Source organism: Colossoma macropomum, unplaced genomic scaffold (genome assembly GCF_904425465.1).
Source record: "Colossoma macropomum unplaced genomic scaffold, Colossoma_macropomum, whole genome shotgun sequence".
NCBI classification, from domain to species: Eukaryota; Metazoa; Chordata; class Actinopteri; order Characiformes; family Serrasalmidae; genus Colossoma; species Colossoma macropomum.
Genome location: NW_023494810.1, coordinates 6,749,638 through 6,770,931, shown reverse-complemented (window position 1 = coordinate 6,770,931; position 21,294 = coordinate 6,749,638). Strand labels below are relative to the sequence as shown.

At 39.0% G+C, this 21,294-nt stretch overlaps 1 protein-coding gene across 1 annotated transcript in view; it reads left to right on the top strand.

Annotated features, from left to right (window-relative positions):
• megf6b (multiple EGF-like-domains 6b) overlaps positions 1–21,294 on the top strand; it is a 109,297-nt gene that overhangs the window by 62,163 nt on the left and 25,840 nt on the right. Inside the window, exons 6-7 of the mRNA XM_036559972.1 lie at positions 16,736–16,858; positions 20,820–20,945. Coding sequence (XP_036415865.1) covers positions 16,736–16,858; positions 20,820–20,945 — 249 coding nt within the window. The remainder of the gene's footprint in view (positions 1–16,735; positions 16,859–20,819; positions 20,946–21,294) is intronic.

Below are 21,294 nucleotides of genomic sequence, written 5' to 3'. Positions count from 1 at the left end.
AAAGTCATTGTTATGCTGTCGTTGTAAACACTGACATAAAATACTCAAACACTGACTGATAATCGGATAAAATAATAGTCTAAACGGAAATGCATGTCCTTTAGCCGTCACAAACTTTGGTGGAACTGAATTTATGCCATTTCCATTGGTATTAATGAATATTATTTATTATCATATTGTCATAGATCCTCTGTAAGCATATTCAGAGCTAATAACTAGCCTATAGTGTATTTTTATGCCCATAATTAACAGGGATTTTATTTTGTAAAGGTATTTTGCAGTTGGAATTAAGCCAATTTTTATTACTGTTCAGAGTTTTGTGTCTAATTATTCAAACTGACAGCTCTCAGCCTTTTAGAGCTTCAGTTTTGAGGATATTTTCTGTTCCTTCTGACGAAATCTTCTATTCAGTGATCACATAGTTATCAGACTAGAGTCCAAATATTATTTTTAGTTTTCTGAACTAAAGAAGAAGTTGAACAACAGAGATAAAACGAGCTAAGATTAAAGAAAACGTTTTTGTATAAATACTGTATACGATGATGGATGTGAACCGCTGCATATCAGTTTATAGATCTGTACTGCTTGCCAGCTGAAAATGCTTCCACTGTGAACTTGGGCTCAAATCAAAGTGTCAGCAACTCTTGATGCCAGCAGTGTAGCAGGAGTTACAAGTCACATGCCAGGAGTTCAGCTCGCTTCTTTTCTCCATACCATGAAACTCTAGTTTCTAACTGTTTGTGCCATTCTCAGTGACAGTTTTTCCATGACTGTCTCACAGTCCTGCAAAGAAGTATGTAAATTCACTACAGAACAGTGTTTGATACATACAGAAACATTTAATACACTATATGGACAAAAGTATTGGGACATCTACAGTTGACACTCACTGGAGCTTTTATGACATCCCATTCTAAAACCAAAGGACTTAATATGGAGTTGGTCCTTTATAGCTATAACAGCTTCCACTCTTCTGGGAAGCTTTCTACAAGATTTTGGAGAGTGTCTGTGGTAATTTCTGCCCGTTCATCCAGAACTCACCTGAACTCGATAATTAGGAGGTATTTCCCAATACTTTTGTCATATGGGGTGTATTAAAAATATAGGTAGAATGGAATGTCGTCTGCTCAGATGATATGGTTATTATTCATGAGTATAGATTTTAAAAAATAACCATCAATAAACTACAAATTCCAGTATGAAGTTTATGCTTGAGAAAAGACAAAAGTCTTCTGTATAATAATTCTGCTGCTATCCTAACTCTAAGAAGTCTAGTATTATTATCATTTATATGTAATTGCATACACCGATCAGGCATAACATTATGACCACCTCCTTGGTTTTATGCTTGTTGTCCATTTTATCAGCTCCACTTACTATATAGGTGCACTTTGTAGTTCTACAGTTACAGACTGTAGTCCATCTGTTTCTCTGCATACTTTGTTAGCTCCCTTTTACCCTGTTTGTCAGTGCTCAGGACCCCCATGGACCCTCACAGAGCAGGTAATATTTGGGTGGTGGATCATTCTCAGCACTGCAGTAACACTGACGTGGTGGTGGTGTGTTAGTGTGTGTTGCGCTGGTCTGAGTGGATCAGACACAGCAGTGCTGCTGGAGTTTTTAAACACTGTGTCCACTCACTGTCCACTCTATTAGACACTCCTACCTTGTCAGTCCACCTTGTAGATGTAAAGTCAGAGACGATAGCTCGTCTGCTGCTGCACAGTTTCCTCTAGTCCTTCATCTGTGGTCACAGGATGCTGCCCACAGGACACTGTTGGCTGGATATTTTTGGTTGGTGGACAATTCTCAGTCCAGCAGTGACACTGAGGTGTTTAAAAACTCCAGCAGCACTGCTGTGTCTGATCCACTCAGACCAGCACAACACAAACTAACACTAACTGCTCTGTGAGGGTCCATGGAGGTCCTGACCACTGAAGAACAGGGTAAAAGGGGGCTAACAACGTATGCAGAGAAACAGATGGACTACAGTCTGTAATTGTAGAACTGCAAAGTGCACCTATATAGTAAGTGGAGCTGATAAAATGGACAATGAGTGTAGAAACAAGGAGGTGGTCATAATGTTATGTGTATTTTAACATAGATATGTTATTAATTACATTCACATTCAATTTATATTCTGTATTGACAGGGTTGGGTCTCTCCAAAAACAACAAAATGACGAATATAAGGGAAGGAAGGAGACTGTGAATTCTACTTTAAGATTTAATGGCCGATATAAATACTTATTGATTGTTTTCTAAGCCTTTAAATACGCGTTTGCTTGATTTTGCTCATTTGCAAGTGCATCATATTTTAATTTAGCTTCAGCTCCTTATCTTTTCCTTCTTTTTCCTTATCCAGTTCCTTCCCAACCCACCTCCCTTGAATACCAGTTGCTTCTGGAATGTGTATGCTAATCAGCCCCAGACTTGACTTAAGGGCATGAAAGATTAATCTTCCCCAGGCAGGCCTGTCTGTATGTGGGCGCGTGGCACCCAACAATCTCCTTAACAGTCTGTAAGTGGATCAGGCCTGAACAAGCAGCTGGGCTTTGTCTGGATGAAAAGTCCATCTTACACATGTCACATATGTATTAATAAGACACTGTGTAATGTATTTTGGGTGAAGTTCATATCAGCTCTATGGCTTTGGCGGGTCTTTGGGGAGTCTGGCTATGTGAAGGAGCTGTTTGAAGTCTTGAATAAGTTAGTGTGAGTATGCAGTTGACATGTCAGATTAAAAAGAGAATGTTTGCCAATAATACAGGATTAAAAGTGTTCTTCTTCTGTCAGTGTTCTAAGCAGACTATTGCCCTATTCCTTTAATTTATTTCATATTCCGCCCCACACTGTGCAGTAGCTGTGATAAAAGAAAAGAAGAATGCCCCTAAATCAAACTCTGCTGAAACTACGCCAGTAACTTCTGTCTTATCACATGCCGAGGGCACGCAGTATTTACATTACAGTACGTCTGGCTTAAGAAGTGCGAGTACTTAACTCTGCATCTCATCCCTCAAAGTTAAGCCATAGTTTAAAGATTTAGTCATCTCTCTGATGTTTGATTTGTCCCATTACCAGGAGTCTGTAATGGATGCGTATGGGGCGTGGGCAATCAGCTTTGAAATGTCTAAATATGTCAAAACGTGTTATCTGTGTTGTGTTTTTAGAGCATATTTATGATGTGAAAATTGATTTGGAAAGAAGTAATGTTGCTGCCAAGAAATGGTGCTACGTTTTATCAGGCAAGTGCAATTTTCATGTCAACATTAGCAATAAGGCCTGTCAGAAGTTACGCCAAGATATGCGTAGCTAGTTAGCTAGCAAACAGATATCTCGTTGTAATAACACGCAGATGTTCCCATTCCCACCTTGTGAAAATAAACTAATCAGGGTGGAAATATGAACGCAGCAGAAGATGTGATCGTTTTTGTTAGAACCTTAAAACAGTGCGTAATGTAACATGCAAAAGCCAAAGACCACCCTTCGTTTATTTAATTCCAGTCAAAATGGACATTAAGTACATTTAATTACAATTAAGTACACTAAAACAACTAAATATAAAATAACATTGTTCAGTTTTTATAGTGCCCACCCTGTTTTTTTGGATTTTCCCCCAATTTTCTCCCCAATCTAGTCATTTCCAATTCCAGCCAGTAGTTAGGACTCCTCCAATCACACGATACCACCAGCGCTAGGAGGGTGAAGGCTAACACAGGCTTTCTCCGAGACCTGTGAAGCGCCACAACATCTTTTCGAGCTGCTGCTCGCACAACGTCACTGGGCAGCCGAATGCACTCGGAGGAAAGCGTGAACCGTCAGATCGGTTACGTCAGCTAACGGACGCCTGCGCTGACTAGCGTCTCGCTGAGTGATTAATCCGACTGTAAAAATATCTGTGAAAGAGAAATTTACATCTCCTCGGTAAAACTAAGGCATCTGGACGGCCAAAAATTTACTGTGAACCTAGATGTTTGCATCACACATGGTCATACGTTGTTATTGAGAAAAGTTGATGAAATTGTGCGTATAAAGTAATGCTTTGATGATATTGTGTAGCTATATGTGAACATAAAGGGCTTTATATGTGTGGCTGCCATTATATTTGCCTCTTTAATCAGCCTTCAAGGTCTCACTTCTATAATAGACTTTATTTTGATTCTCCACCTGCTATGGCACTCACAGTGTAGAGAGGATGGAAATGAAGTTTTACCGCGAAAAGCGAATGGTTGAAGGTCTTCCAAATCATCCTCTGTTTTACAGTTTTGAAAATGATTACCGTGGATACGTACGCTGGAAGACTAGAAATATTTCCACTCATGTGTTTGGTGAAAAAACAATCTACAAATTTAATCCCATCCAGACAGAGCTAATGACACTGAGGTCTGGGCTCTGATTTTTTCTTTTTTGTTGGTTTCCTTTTATCATTAAGGCCTTCTTGACAGCTACACATCCTTTCAGACCCACAGCACTGAGTTGTCTTCCCACAGCGGAAGGATGGATCTGAAGCAGCTTGATTTTCTCCTCTCTCTGAAAGATGAAAGCTTTAAGTGCTGTTTATCTGATTATGACAGTGTAGGTGATCTACCAGGTCTTGCATGGTTGTTAGGAGCCTCATTTTCTCTATAACTTTTATTAATTTTTTTGTACTCCGGGCTTGGAAACTCTTGCTTTTTACTTATTTTGTTTTGACTTTCCCCTTCCTTATGCAAGTAGATTATCTTATTTCTAATCTCCTTAGAAATATCTACTGACAAATGAATAACTTCTATTTAACATATGTTTGGACTGGAAAGTAAATCAGTGAAGGGGGGTCTTTGCCTTTTGCCCAGTACTGTGTAATTGGTTAAAAACAACAACAAAAACTGGCATCTTTGAACATATTTTAAGGTTTTAATCCTTTGTTTATGACATGTAGTCCTCCGTTCTAGCATCCTGGAGACATCTTTTGTTTTATGAAATTGCTAAGTATGTTCTAAAGCATGATGTTACACTGAGGTGTGTCTGAGGTGACCAACAAAAATAATGCTACAGCAAAAATACCACCACTAGCCTTTCATTAGCCTTTCAGATGTTTAAGTGTCTTAAATTTAACTTCAGATTCATATAGCATACAGAGTTTCAAAAGCCAATGTGCAGCACAGTCGGTGCATATCAGTAATGAAAAAAAAGAATTTCTGGATAAAATTTAGGTTAAGAAATTTCCTCAGGAAACTGAAGTCTTATAAGTGTAGTTTAATTGGTCCAAGTCAAGACCAAGAAAGGAGTGTGAAGAAGGGGAGAAAAGGAGGGGTCTGGGTAAGACATAGTGGAGGAGGTCCAAGAGAAAGAGAGAGAGAGAGCTAAAGCAAGTACAAATATATATATATATATATATATATATGAGGGGAAGCAAGAGCGAGAGAGGGAGGAATAGAAGGAAAATAAAAACTTATGGTCCTAATTCTTCTTCTTCAACAACTCAAATCCACTCTGTCTTCACCCTGACTGCTGCCTCCCTACACATATCTGCATTCACGTTCATCATCCTGACGGAAAGGCTCTTCACCATGCCATCACCCAGGTGGTGGCTGCTTTGTCTTGTCTCCACTGGACTTTATCTCTGCCCTGCCCAGAGCGCATATTATTCTGGCTATTGGCATCAAGTCAGGAACTGCTATAGGCCACCATGTTTCCATGTGTATAACAGGTTCAACATGGGGTACCTGAGAACAGGTGAGTGTTTTTGTGCAGCTTTGAATTTTTCTGCATGTTGCAGTTAAATCATGATCCTTCTGAGCTGTTAACAAGTACAAGCATGCACTCCTGCCTAGAGTGATGCCATAGAAGAAAGACCTTAAGTTGCTTAAAGAACCTTTTAGTGGATGGTTCTTGAAAGAACCATGTTTGTAAATGAGATTATGAATGTGAAGAACCTTTTTGTTACGTAATGCGAAGGTTCTATACCAGTTAAACCATACGTCCAGGCCAAGAATCGTTTATGTACTTGGCTTTTTAGAGTGTTTGACAGCATGTATTTCTGGATGAAAATACTTACTTTCAAAATACCTATCCTCAAATACTCTTCATAATTACTTGATGACTGGCTGTGAAGTTGGTTGTTCTTTAAGATGCATTCATTTCACACTTATGTTACAGCTAAGTAGTTACAGACAGCTTTTAAAATGCCATGCCTTGTGGTTCTAATCTAATGAATGATGCATTGGGCAGAAAGCCCAGTTGTTTGGGCTTCATTCGACTGCATGCTACTGCATCAAGAGATACAAGCTCAGTGTTATCATCCATTCCTCGTGTACCACCCAGATAGGCCTGCCACTCTAGTTTTTAGCACTGAGATAGTCTGGCATCTCCCTCATAATACTAAGGGAAGATAGAAGGTTTATCTGCATCAAGTGCATACTTGGCTGGCCCCACGTCTGTCTCCGCCAAGTGTACTTCAGGGTGGACTTTCACAGTTAGTAAAATAAGGCAGAAAATATTCACCTCGATCAGAAAGTCTTCCCTTTTGCCTTACAGTGTGTTTATTTTGGTATGGGTGTGGAGGTATTTGGATCATTACATTAAAATACCTTTGAATACAGCAGTGGATGCACAACTACAAACCTGAAAAGCTGAAGTTCAGCACACTTTGATAGTTTTACTACAGAACTACAAAATTAATTAACCCCATTCGTGTCATTGTGGTGCTGCTAGACATTCGGTTTACATTATGTGATTAGCAGGCCTGGCATTATCTGCCATTTGTCCTTATCAAGCCCCACTAAGCCTTCCGTCACTGCTGTCAGAACAAAACCTCGTATCTCCAAAATGGTAACTTTACAGGAGAAGGAAAAAACCTACTTTACTTTAAATGAAAGTCAATGGAACCAGATTTTTTTCTAAGTAAATTTGGTTTCTTTTGGTCCATTTATAATAAAATTAACACACAACATAATGGGTAACAGGTACTTTCAAATTACGTCGAAAACTGAAAAATGGAAAACAAAAATGGAAAATTCATTGTTTTTTCAGACTAAAAAACTAAAACTAAAGAATGAACGCATCCCTCTGTGTGTTGTGGGAGAAGAGCACATTTCCTAAATGGATAAAAATAGACATTTGTTGATTTGCTATGAATGTGGCTCTCCTGTTGATTCTCTCCTGAATGGTAGGAGAGTGGCGCCTCAGCTTTTTTTTATTGGCGTGTGGATACACATCAGGCATGTTTGATGAGGAATATCTGTGGAATCTAAACCTTGCTGGATTCTGGCCCAGAACTAGAGTTGACCTCTCCTGTGGTCAGGTAATGGGGTTCCCAATTACTTATTCTTGAAGTCTGAGTTCAACCGACTAAGCGAAGCCAAGAGCCAGTGTGTCAGCCACACATTTGTAAAGCTTTCAGTGCAGTTGATCAGTTGGTTTGGAAAAAACCTGACAAAATATTCTCAGATAGAAGTACAGCGGCGGTTTCAGTGAGATGGTTTAAGAAGCTGTTGAGAAAGCTGAGTGAAAAATGTTCCTGTCTTGGCTACTCATAATGTTCATAAGCGAAGAAAACAATGACTCACTGAATTTCACAAAACTAAAAATCTCACGAACACAGGTGGCTGTTCACATCGTTCCTGCCGCCAAGATAAATCAACGGTGAAGTGACGTGGAGTCTCCTTTCTTTAGAGAGAGACAATAGTGCCCTAAACTTCTACTTCTTTTCACTGCACTTTTATCAAACACTGGTACCTTCTCCATTGACCTTTTCTCTGTTTTGTTGTTGTTACTTAAAGCAATGGTTCAGCCAAAAATGTAGACAGTTTTCTCTCTCACTCAGCCGAGACATGATTGGTGTCTGAATTTAACTTCTTTAGTTTTGCACTGGAGCTACAAGGCTTATATAAGCTATGTTCACATTACAAGCCTCATTGCTCAAATCCGATTTTTTGCTCAAATCCGATCTCTCTAACACGATGGTTCACACTCGTTTAGGTAAGTGGTTTAAATCTGTCATTAATGCGAATGAACCGGCGTTCTGAAATGACCCACATGCGCACATCCTACTCAGTAACGTCACGTGAATGAATCACGTTCATCATCAGCACAAACTAACGAGCAGAACGAGCTTCGCTGTGAAGATAATTAACTTGTTTGTTAATTATATAAAGATAATAAACTGTTCGTGCTGCTGCCATGGTAACGCTGAATGATGCCGCACGCGCAGTGGAAAAAAAGCACATGAATTCTGATCTGAGCGTCACATTAAGGCCGCATGGCCACGAATCGGATACGTATCCGATCTAGGACCAAATATGAAAGTGGCTCAGGTCGGATTTTGAAAGATCAGATTTGCGTGTCCACACAGCCCTGAAAACATCAGATCTGAATCACATTAGGGCAAAAAATCAGATTTGTGCCACTTCAGCCTGGTAATGTGAACGTAGCCATAGAGATAGATATCAGATAGTGGGAACTTCACTGCCTCACTAATTAGCACTGTGCAAACTGAATGTCCAAATCTTCATACACTTCAAAACATGTTAAATGAAATTCCATGTAGCTGGTTCTCTGTAAATTCATAATACATGTGTAGCTTCACAGGCAGTTTTGGATAGTAAATACAATGGCTGCATTTGCATTGTAAATATCAGAGCCCCTGGTTCTTATCACCACCACTGTAAAGAAATCTGAGTTAGGAAGTTTCTCTGCTGTGAACCATTTCAAGTCAAACTTCTCTGACATTGTTTGCATTTTATATAATTTACTCTCATTACATCTTGTTATCTACACAAACGAACCGGAACAAAATTTAGGCTTAAAAACTGCTGTTGTAAGATATGCAGTGTCCTTTTTTCTATAATGTAATAAGTGTATTATCTGTCTGAACTTTGCTGTAAAATGTCCCCTGCCATGCCAGTCAGCGTTGGTGCACTTTTTTAATGCAAACAAGACTTACATTGAGTTTCTTTTCAATGGTTCAGCAATCTGAAGTGAACTGACAGTTGCCCACTTTATTTCAGTTTAGTTTTAGTCCTTGTAAATGGGTTCTGTTTGGAACTGATAGCGGAGAAACGTAAAGCATAAGCAAGAAAAAGCGATTAAATCCATTTAAATGTCCCTGTGTGATCATTTTCATCCTGCACATACCAAAGGCATCATTTTTTCTTTTTCTTGCTACTTTGCTAACATTTTTCTGTAATTTAGTCAAACCGCCAAACCAAACAAAAGTGTGCTGTGTGAATGGAAAGTGAGTTGAATGTCTGGCAGCTTTCCTACGTGGAGCCACAGTCTGTGGCTCCCTGTAGCCTGTGGCACTAGCTCCACATGCATTTTGGTATTGCAGTGCGGTGGGAGTTGGTGGGGGAGGTGGCTAGAAAAGATGCTTCTACCTATGAAGGTACATTTACATTGTTGTGCCTGGGGTAAACAAAATTTATTGAGAGAATATCCCTTTTTTGTGTTGTTTTGGACTTTCTATTGGTCCATTTGTTTTTAAATGTTTATAAGTTTTGGGATATGAAGATGACGATATGTCATTACACTGTATCTCTGTTTACATTGGCTATAACAGTAGTGCACACACAGAAATGGTAATGTACTAGCAAAATGTACATAATTGGATTTCTGCAGTTGTCCGAGTATTCAAATGGTCATGTAAACACCATACTCCGATCTAGAAATCCGATTAAGAAATCTGACAAAGAGAGCTGGATTTTAGCTCACTAATCAGATTTCTCAGTGCATGTAAACTCTTACTCTGATTTCTATCAGATTTCTCAGTCTGCGCAAGAACAGACGGTAGATGTCACGAGACGCAGCAAAACACTGTTGGAGCATCGCTGAAACCAAACATGAAATAGAGGACTTAAATATTCTTCATATTCTAGATGATGTGTGTTCATGTTTTCAGGTAAAGTGGCGCAGTGTTTAAAAAAGCAGCGTTAAGTTTGAGTTTTACATTACATTCACGTCACGTCTTCTTCTGTGAGTTTATTGGCTGGTTACAAAGCAGAAATCTGATTACTGCCCGACTCATGTAGACCTGGTGTTTCCCATTGTCTGATTGCTCAAGAGCATGTAAACGTGTTGATCGGATTACTAACAAAATCTGATTTTCTGCAGTTATCAGATTATTAAGTGCATGTAAATGCACTCATTGTTATCTCTGTGTTGTACGTTCCACTTGTGCCTTTTCTGAGCTGGTGTAGTACTTTACATTATACAAGTACAGTAGTTCAGAAACAGCCTGTGCGCTTTGGCAGAACAGTACATTGATTCTTTCTGCCCCCAGTATGTAAGTCAACCTAATTAAGTTCCACATCGGTAATCTGTCAGGTGGTTTCTATTAGTACCAATATTTACTTTGCTCTCAAAGCCAGGTGTCCTACAGTGGCAAGAACTCTCTGCTGGTTTCCTCACTATACCGACTGCATCTACATACATCTGACCAATTAAAGAAAAAAATGGCATACTCACAAAAGAAAACTCCCAGAGCTAAACTAACAGAGTTTCTGTTGAGTTTCATGGAAGTAGTTTTGTTTATGATTGATTGATTGACTGGAGTGAAGTTACATTCAAAGCCTTTCTGTAGGGTGATTTGTGACCCGTTTGGCGCTCATTACCAAATAATAACTCTTGATAGAGAATAATGCAAAGGAAAACAAGAAGAAGGTGCGTCTCCTGCAGCGATGTCATGATGATACAGTGTCACAAGCCTGGCCGTTAGTATGTTATAGGGGCAAAGGTGATGCTAACACTAGCCTCTTTTGTTCCTTTTGGAGGGAACAGTGCTTACATTGGCACAAGAAGTTGCAGGTTTTGTTTGAAGAGAAAGCAGTCAGAACATGTCATTTATATCGCAGAAATAAGGGAAACAAGGGGCAAGAAACCTTCCTATGTGTGGATTCATCTGGTAGAGAAGTCATTTTAGGAGTACATGAAATGAAATGAACCTTTTTTAGCCAACTGTGTCTGAACACATCGGAATTAGCCCTCCGCATTTAACCCATCTGTGCAGTGAAACACCACATACACACTAGTGAACACACACACACTAGGGGGCAGTGAGCACACTTGCCCAGAGTGGTGGGCAGCCCTATCCACGATGCCCGGGGAGCAGTTGGGGGTTAGGTGCCTTGCTAAAGGGCACTTCAGTCACGTACTGTGAGCTGAGGGGATCGAACCAGCGACCTTCCGGTCACAAGGCTGGTTCCCTAACCTCCAGCCCACGACTGCCCCCAGCTGACTGCTCCTCTCACAGCTTCACAAAATGAATGAGAAACCTTACTGACTGCTCCAGTAGGTGTGTTTGAATTGCGCCTTTCTTTTCTCTGGAACTAAGATAGATGGTCCTGGACTGATCCAGAAGAGCCAACAGTGTGACAGTAGCAGTCAGGGTGCCAAAAAGGGTTCCTTGGAGCAATGCCATAGAAGAACCACTTTTGGTTCTCCAAAGAACTTTTTAGTGGGTTCTTCAGAGAACTACTTTTGAATATGAGATGCATGAGTGTGAAGAACCATTTTAAAGGCTCAAGATCCCTCAGTGTAATGTAAACGTTCTTTACCAATCAAAGTTTTTTTCCTAGAACTGTATGTCCAGGCCAAGAAACCATTTAAGAACCTTTAGGTAGGTTTCCATTGGCTCTATGACATTTTGCACACAGTAAAATGAAAATGCTTTTAAAATGTTTGCGAAATTTGCTGCCTGCATCTTGTTTTCATAAAATAAAAATGCTTTGCGCTATGATGTCATTGCCTACAATAAAACAACTGTCACATTAATGTTGCTTCAATGAATAACAAATATGTGTTTGACACATATCTGTTAATAATTTTTCCATAGCCTACTACTAAGGGTGAGAATAATGGACAGAATACAGAGATTTGATTATATTGATCAATTCTTATCTCAAAGCAAAAGTTTTTTAATATCTATTATCAGTAATTGTTATTAGTTTCCATCGCTTACATCATTGAACATTTCAAAGTGTTAAAACATATTTTGTATAAAGTCACATGTAAAACTGCTTAGTGTGGCTAGGAGAGCTGTGATCTCTGAGATTCTGGATCTGCTCTTTGGCTGTCTTCAAAGAAAGGAGGGCCCAATCATGTTAGGCACAGTTCAGCCACCATCAGAACACATCTGGTGGGAACATGACATTGAAGTGACTTCAGTAACTTCAAAACAATAAAAGATGCTACTTTTATGAGAATTGATTCCAGCACATTGTATGTCATGGTAAATTTGTTTTTTCTTTGTTTTTTTCTTCTGTCAGCTGCTTGTCTTTGTTGTGTCATGAGGAATGGATGGCAGAGGTGAACCTCAAATAAACAGATTTGCTGTCATTGTCTCCATACAGTGCTCTGTTTTAAGTTGCCGTTAGCTTAGCTTAACCATCGAGGCCAACTCCACATAGTCTGTTTGTCTCTTAATTTGTGACACTCCTTTGCAGTGAAGAAGTCAAATATTGTCCCTTTTCAGCTCTTTCTTTTTTCCTCTTAACAAGCTGTCTGTCTTTTTGAGGAACACATTTCACGGTAAAGACAGATGTTTGAAGTAGCTCTGCCAGAATGGGGCTGTTTTCTAGGAGGGCATAATTTATTCTGGCTCAGGTATGTGTGCTGTTATTTTGCTAGCATATTTGTGGTGCTATACAAGCGGTCTTCACATTTTCCCTCTCCTTAACATTTAAGGTGGTGTCATTCCACTGTGGCTTTGTAACTAGACTCACATCTCCACTAACCACTTCTCTTATTCAAAGCAGTAGTTTTTACAAAAAATCAAATTTACATAATTTTCATCAGATGTAGTTGATCAGCTACGACGTTTCATATCTGAAGTTTGCTTCTCACGTTTTGCACTGGAGCAATGAGTAGCAAGTAATGGAACTTAGACCCCACTGACTAGCAGTGGTGTCTCAAGTCTCAATTAGACTTATGTGGTTTCTAACAGTGTATGATGTACAACTGGTGTCAACCCGTATGATTTACTCTTGCTAAATACTTTTCTTTTACAGTTTTGGACGTAGACAGTATAAAGGCATATAGCAAATCTAGTCTTATACAATTTTCCCCATAAACTTTGGCCAGTTAGCATAAATAATTCTGGTGTGCTTAGATTTTATTTTCGCTTTCTGCTTTGTTAGGCTTAGTGGCCTAAAAAGTAATTTGATCTGACTGTGATTGGTGGGGTGGGAGTGTTGGGAGCCTATTTGCTGATTTCTGTGAATTTCCACAATGTTAATGTACAGATATCACAGCGTCTCTAGCCAGCATTCAAGGGATTTGAGTTTAGTTTCTGTGTCCCTCATAGGAACAAAAAAGTTGCTGCATCTAGAGCAGCGACTGGCAACAAGGCATCACATGAGTCACATGCAGCTCTTTTACTGCCCTGTTGCGCCGCCACAGCAGAATTAGATTTCTAGGTAAAAGAAAATAATCCTCCTCTACAGTAAAATCAAGCTCTGCTGATCGTTCAACACAGTTTTAACAGTGAATGGTCTTAAACACTCGAGTTAACGTGGCCTATAACTGCAAATTCACCAACATTTAACCCAAGAAGGTTGATGCGTAGACTGCTGGTCACCATAGCCATGCAGACAACAATCTTGCCTAGCTAGTAGCTAACAAAACGGCAAAAAGAAAGATGTACATCGAAGACGAACATCGATGCAAGATGCCTGTTTGGAGATGGATGGACTTATTTGCATTTATAATCACTCCAGCTGGTTTTCTCATACATTTGTTCTGCAATGAGAAACTGTCAAACACTAAAAAGTCACGAAGTTGAAGTCAGCTTCTCCTTCACCAGCTTCTCGTTATAATTCCCTGTTCCACCTTAAATGGTAAAGCAGTTACATTCTGGCACCTCAGGCACCATTTAAGGTGAAACGGGGAAAATTCGAACAAGAAGCTGGGGCGAATGAGAAGTTGATTTTGGCCTCGTAAAAAGTCGAATGTTGAGACAAGAAGAAACTGTTCTACTTTTTGCGGAATGGTTTCCTGCCAGAGATGCGAGAAAAGCAGCTATATATATGAGATAAAGCTTGAAGCAGAGCAAAGTAAGTCTGCGTTTTTGTTTATATTATATTTTGTAGTCTACTCTACGACATTAGCACATACTGAGACATATTTACAACCGAGATGGTAAAACTTTACTTCAATAAATGTACGTAAAATGTTGTGGCTCCCAAGGCGGATTGATTTTTGTTGAAAGGACAAAGTGGCTGGTCTAGATTGTAACTTGCATTAATATACATTCATTCACCCTTCAATCTCATCTTGCTGATGAGGCTGCATAATCAGAGACATTTTAATCTGTCTGCTCATGGTAGAACACTTAACTCTCTCTCTCTCTGTATGTGTATTTAACTTTATGAGAGGGATTGCTTAGCTGTGTCAAATAAAGTTCAAATAAATTTCTGATTATGTGTGAAGTAGCTATGATTATGATTATAAGAGGAATATATCACAGTGTTCCATACAGGTATCGATGTATTTATACAGTTTGGAGGCTGTCAATATAAGGTTTACTTTCTCTAGAAGTTGACACCTATGAATGTACTGTAAAAGTATCCTTGCCTCATCTGATTTAATCTGACACTAGACCACTTCCTTTAGAAGTGACTTTGTATTTGATCTATATGACCAATATTTTGATAAGTGTCTTTTAATGTGTCTTTGAACTTTGGAGTCTCCCAGTTGCTTCTCAAATCAGACACAAAAACATTGTTGGCCAAAATATCCTGGACACCATGGGAATGGATCTAAAACATGTTTGTTCACTACTGTTAGTCTTATTGCCAGAGTCTGTTTTTGGTATGTAAGCACCATGCAAGCATGTTGGTCTGCGAAAGTCATGGGAAACTCGTCTAACTGCTTATGCAGGAACGCTGGCTTCGTAAATGAGGCCAAGCTTCTTTAAATCTGATCTCAGTTCAGTGCAAGCAGAGTGACGATGTCTTTGTAAATGGACCATGGCCTGATTAGCTGTGATCTCAGTGGGAGTTTTCTTTGAAGGACATAAAACTATTAGCAACTCCTCAGCCTTCTCAATGAAGCATGAACAAAGGAATGAGTCAGAGTCAGTTTGCAGTGTTACCAGCTACACACAAAGCATGCAAACCAAGAGGGCACTTCATTTTGTTTTTAATCATGGTGCCTGCTTAGATGGAATGCATGCTCATCCAGATGAATTCATGATGTCATTAATCTTCTTTGATCACATTCGTTTTGCAGTGAAGTGATTTGAATTAAGCTAGAAGCTTTCAAACGCTTGCATGATTGGAAGATGCAGTCAGTGCTATTCAAGTGGCCACATAACGCGTCACAGCAGATGTGATCGTCTGTTTTCTGTTTGATTTGGTTAGACTTTACAACAGTCCTGGTGGTCAGACTGCACAGATTTTATCTCTAAAAAATGCAGCAAGTGGTTAATTGAGGCATTGAGCAGAACTTGAAGTTCTTTAGTATATTTAGGACTAGGTAGGATACTAATGTATTTGTGTAGGATTTTATTAGTGACTCTTTTTATATTGTTGCTTTTATTTTTTTGTGAATTGTTTTTATCCCCAGTTATTTTACATTTTACTGCATTTTTGTAATATTGTTAAACACTTAAAGCTGCAATTTTGTGTTCCAAGAATTCTTTTTTTTAATATTTTATTTGTTGGATTTGCAACAGTAATATATATATATATATATATATATATGTGCCTGTAGTGAAATTACATTTTTCTAAGTGAAAACTTGAGAATTTGAAAAAGTTGATCGCTACAGAGAACAAACATTTTAACACCTATTTATTTGCAGAATTAAAATAACAATAAACATGATATGTGGCCTGTTCAAAAGTCATGGCACATTACATATTTTATGTTTTAATTTTTTTCTTAAATTTGGTTAAAAAGAAAAATTTGGAGAAAAGAAAATTAACCTTCAATCTCACATATAGAAAATCAAAACATGTCGTTTGACCGGGGTGTTCATCCTTTTCAAAACAAGTCTAAACATGTAAAACACATTATACGTAAACATAATTAATATAAACATCACCAGAATCATCACCACTCCCACCCCAAAGAACTCACACAAAACAAAACAAGGCAGACATCATAAATGATGTTCACCTATGGCTATGATGGTTGGATAAAAGTGCAAAAAATCAATTACAAATACATAAATGTTACAGAATAACCAATGAAAAAAAAGGGTTATCTCCAAAAATTCAACTGCTGTTAAAATGATCACTAAAAATAAATAAATAAATAAATAAATAAATAAATAAATAAAAACTTAACGAACTTGTTATGAGCACCCGTTTTGGGAAAACTTGTTCTTTCAAGATGAACACAGAGCATCATCTTTTTAAGCCAATTTTGAAATCTGTGAGGAGAATTTGGCTTCCATCCTCTCAAAATAATCCTTTTTGCTACCACTATGCCAAACATTAAGAGCAATTTCTGGAAATGTGGTGAGGACATTGTGGCAGCAGAGCACCAACATTCCTCTCCCAAGCTGTACGCCCAGAAACAGCCGTAAAATGAAAGAACACAGAAAAAGGTATAAAAACAGTGATCATTGGGCTGATTCTCATAGCTGGAAGTAAGCTGTAAGACATAATGAACCTGAAGATAACAGAAAAAATCAGTCAAATTAAAGTTAATAAAAGGAGCAAAGTGACCATAAATAAACACATTTTTGATGTGTCAATAAATATGAATTATGAGTAGTAATTTGCATGTTTGTGTGGATGTGACTTTTTCCTGCAGATATTGACGAATGTCAAGTCCATAATGGAGGCTGTCAACATAAGTGCGTGAACACTAGAGGCTCCTACCACTGCCAGTGTAACCCTGGCTTTCGCCTGCATGTGGACGGACGCACCTGCATTGGTAAGAGAACGTGCTCAATTAAATATGTACTACATGTCAAGATATCCAGACACCCCTTCACATTAGTGTATTTAGCTACTTAATGAGTGGCAATTGACAAACATGTTCAACTGCGCACACATACGGCTTGTATAATCTCCATTGAAAAGCACTGACCAATAGAATAAAACACTCTGAAGCAGCTGCACAGCAGCCTAAGGTCACCATGCTCAGTGACAGGTATTGAGTAGAGGGGTGTAAAGCCCCCAGCACTGAGCTGTGGAGGAGTGGAACTATGTTATCTGACCTCAGTAATGTTCTTGTGGCTGAATGCAGTCAAATCTTCACAGCAGTGTGGCTGTTACTGCAGCAAAGAGGGACAACCTACTATTAATACTCTTGATTTTGGAAGAGTGACTGCTCTCATTCCATTGACAGCGCTCTTTTAAGGAGATTGTTCAAGCTCTCTGTGCTCAACTGTGCCAGAAGTGAAGGCAGCTTAAAGTAGCTGAATAGCTAGAAATTATAATTGACACCTTCTGATAAAAGTTTATATGGTTGAAAATGTAACACATTTCAAAAGTGTTTGTTGAACAGTGCTTTAGTGATTGATATCACTGTCAAATCATTGTCAGTTGTCAATTTTAAACTCAAACAGCAGAAACACAGTTACACAATATGGACAAAAGTATTGGGACACCCCTCAAAATGAGTGAGTTAAGGTGTTTCAGCCATACCCATTGCTAACAGGTGGACAAAATTAAGCACATAGCCTTGCAGTCTCGATAGACAAACACTGGCAAAATGGGTTGTACTGATGAGCTCACTGACTTTAAACATGGCACTGTCATAGGATAGCACCTCTGCCACAAGTCAGTTTGTGAAATGTCTGTCCTGCTAGATCTGCCTGTCAACTGTCTGCCCCTGTACAACTATTATTGTGAAATGGAAGCACCTAGGAGCAACAACAGCTCAGCCATGAAGCGGTAGACTACGCAAACTCACAGAGTGGGCAGCCATTGTGTGAATGTGCTGAAGCGTGCACTGCCAATACTCTGTTAAATGACCCACTAATGAGTTCCAAATTGCCTCTGGAAACAACATTAGCAAAAGAACTGTACATTAGGAGCTTCACAAAATGGGTTTCCATGGCTGAGCAGCTACACACAAGCCTAAGATCAAAATGCACAATGCCAAACAGGGGTTGGGGGGGGGGTCGTGGTGTAAAGCATGCCGCCACTGGACTCTGGAGCAGTGGAAACGCATTCTGTGGAGTGACCAATCATGCTTCTCTATCTGGTCTGATGAGTACATGCCTGACTGCACCGTGCCAGCTGTAAAGTTTGGTGGAGGAGGGATAATGCTATAGGGTTGTTTTTACAGGGTGGCCTAGGACCCTTAGTTCCAGTGAGGGGAAATCTTAATGCTTCAGCACAACAAGACATTTTGGACAATGCTTCTATGCTTCTAACACTGAGCCCCAGTGCACAAAGCTAGCTCCATAAAGGCATGGCTGGGTGAGTTTGGAGTGTAAGAACTTGACTGGCCTTCACAGAGCCCTGACCTCAACCCCATCAAAGACCTTTGAGATGAACTAGAACGGAGATTGTGAGCGAGGCCCTCTCGTCCAGCATTGGTGTCTGACCTTACAAATGATCTTCTGGTTGAATGGGCAGAAATTCCCACAGACTCACTCCAATCTTGTAGAAAGCTTCCTAGAAGAGTGGAAGCTGTTATAGCTGCAAAGGGGGACCAACTTCATAATATGTAAAGTGTGACGTGTATGTGTCCCAATACTTTTATCCATATAGTGTAAGTCCTGACATGCCAGGGACATGCTCCGTTATTCTGTGTAGCTCCTGTTATTCTCATTTTAGATCATTGTGTTCATTATAACATGAAACAAATTGTTTATTATAATCAGTGTTTTGTCAGCAGTGCTTTCCCTTAAATTGATAAAACACTGATAAATCAGCCCAATAGTGTAGTTGGACTTAGTTTATTATCTGTATTTATAACTTAGAAACCTACATCTAAATTAGGAGGACACAATGCTGTCATGGATGGGGTGCAAAAATGTTATAAAGTGTCTAATTTGGTAGAAAGTTCACGAAATTAACCACCTTCTCACTCTGAGGGTGTATCAAAAACATGTTTTTGTTGCAATCCACACCTGTGTTAGACACAAAATGTCAGTGCAATTATTAACAATTTCACTTCCTGTAATCTTCCTCCAGAGAGACAGGAAGAGAGCATGGGAAGGAAGATTTGTGTCTAGCACAGTCTGAGCCGCATCATTATGTGGTCATTGAATCAGATGTGTGACCCTCCATTGTACTTTATGTGGTTATTCAGCTGCAGAATCACAGGAGATGAGTCTGTAATTGCTGTAATAGAGAGATACAGGACTGGAGGTATTTCGTACAGGTCCCTGAATCGGTTTGTGTTGGGTCTGTTTCTGAACTTCAGCCTTTTTGAAAAGTTAGGATCATGTTATTACCCAAGAAAGTTTTTTTTTAAATCTCAGCTGAGGTGAATAATTAAGAAATGAGAACTGGACTTGGTAACAGTGGTGTCCAGTTCTATGGCTTCTGACCACAGTGCTGCTCTAGGAGGCTGGATAATCAGATCTGTAATCAGTGTTAAACAACAATGAAGTGTAAGAAGTATTTTTATTTTTACAAATAAAGGAAAATGACCACATTCAGAACTCTATTTTTAGTTTATTCACAATATTTTCCAAAAGACAATGAAAACCTGAGTTTTATTGAGCCAATGGCTGAGCCAGAGTTTGGAGCCAAAACATTTTCAAAACCCACTAAAATGCATGAAAAACAACTGCAAGTGTAAAAAATTAAAGATTAGCATTTAAGTTGTTACTGAATGGCATTGTTGGTCTTTTAAAAAGATGTGTTTATCTTATCATTACTAAGCAGTAATTTTAGTATTCTTGTCCAGCAACACCCAGATAAAGAAAATATATTTTCAATAAAATAGTTGTTACGTCATTTGTATGTAAATCTTATTTCCATAACTTGCAGCGCTCACACAAACTCATCAATGTTTTCAGAGTGATAACATTTTTTAATGTGTTGTATATGATAGGACCCATGATCCCATGCTATTAGAAAGGCAAATGAATAGCAAAAATATTGAAAGCATACATACTCATCATATACATTTTTAAAACCTGCTTACCTTTCTAGGCTTTGCAGAACAGGTCATGTGCCATTCCAATTTTTCTGCTATTACTGAACCCAGTCAGTAGTTCAGAGTGAACTGGATAATCAGTTCCGTGTTAGGCCCAAACACACAGCCAGTACATCAGTAATAAGATGGGTGTGGGCGGGGCAATGGTCTTCTATTGCCTTCTCTCAATAGTAGTGACTGAAATGTATGCCAGTGGCAGTTTTTATAACTGATTGGATGTGGGGATAAGTTAGGCCCTATTCAAATTTCATCTGCATTGTAAAGCAATACAGTCCATTAATTTTAAATACTTTGTGTGAGTATTTAAATGTGTTGTGTGAGTTACAAGCAATACAGATGCAGTGTTAACCATTCCAGTGCTGTACTATGATGAAATTTGAGGGGAAGTCAGGTTTCCCGTTGTGTCTTACAGAAACTTTCACTGGTTGATTTGCAGGTCAGAGCTCAGGTTGAGCATTTGGTTTCTGTTTGGGGTGTTTTACAAACATGATTTCTTTTGTTAGTAGTTTATTTATTATTTAAATTATGTAGCTGTATATGTATATAAATAAACACACACACACACATATATATATATATATATATATGTGTGTGTGTGTGTGTGTAATGTTCTTATTATAATCAAGAATCCTGCAGCATGACTGATAAATTGTTCAGCAACAGTTGTGAAATTACAGAGTGCACTCGCTGTATACGGTAGTTGTTTCTGATAAAATGAACGTAGATACAAAGTGTACCTAATAAACTGACCACTCAGTATGTATGTTTGTAGCTGTCCACTCCTGCAGTGTTGGTAATGGAGGATGTGAGCACTATTGTGTCCAGCAGACAGCAGCTCACTTCCAGTGCCGCTGTCGACCCAACTACACACTTGCCGAGGACGGCAAGCACTGCACCTGTGAGTGTCCGCTCTCAAGGCCATGTCCTCACCACTGACGTTATAAATTCCCATCAGCATGTCACCTCACACTTACAGAAGCTGACATTATTGTGTTCTGTGATAGCAGGAGTCAAACACAGCCTGCTCAGTTTTGATTTGTGAACTGCCAGTATAATGACTGTAATATGAGAAATGCCTGTGCTATGAGCAAATAAGGAATGAGAATATGTTGTGTTAGACTGAGTTTCATTTCAGTGTGCTGCTGCTCTGTTATTGTAATTCAAATGGGGGAATGCGCAGCGTTCATGAGTGAAACTTGGAGGAATACTCTAGCATTTTCCAGTCTTTTCCCTTTACCCTGTATCTG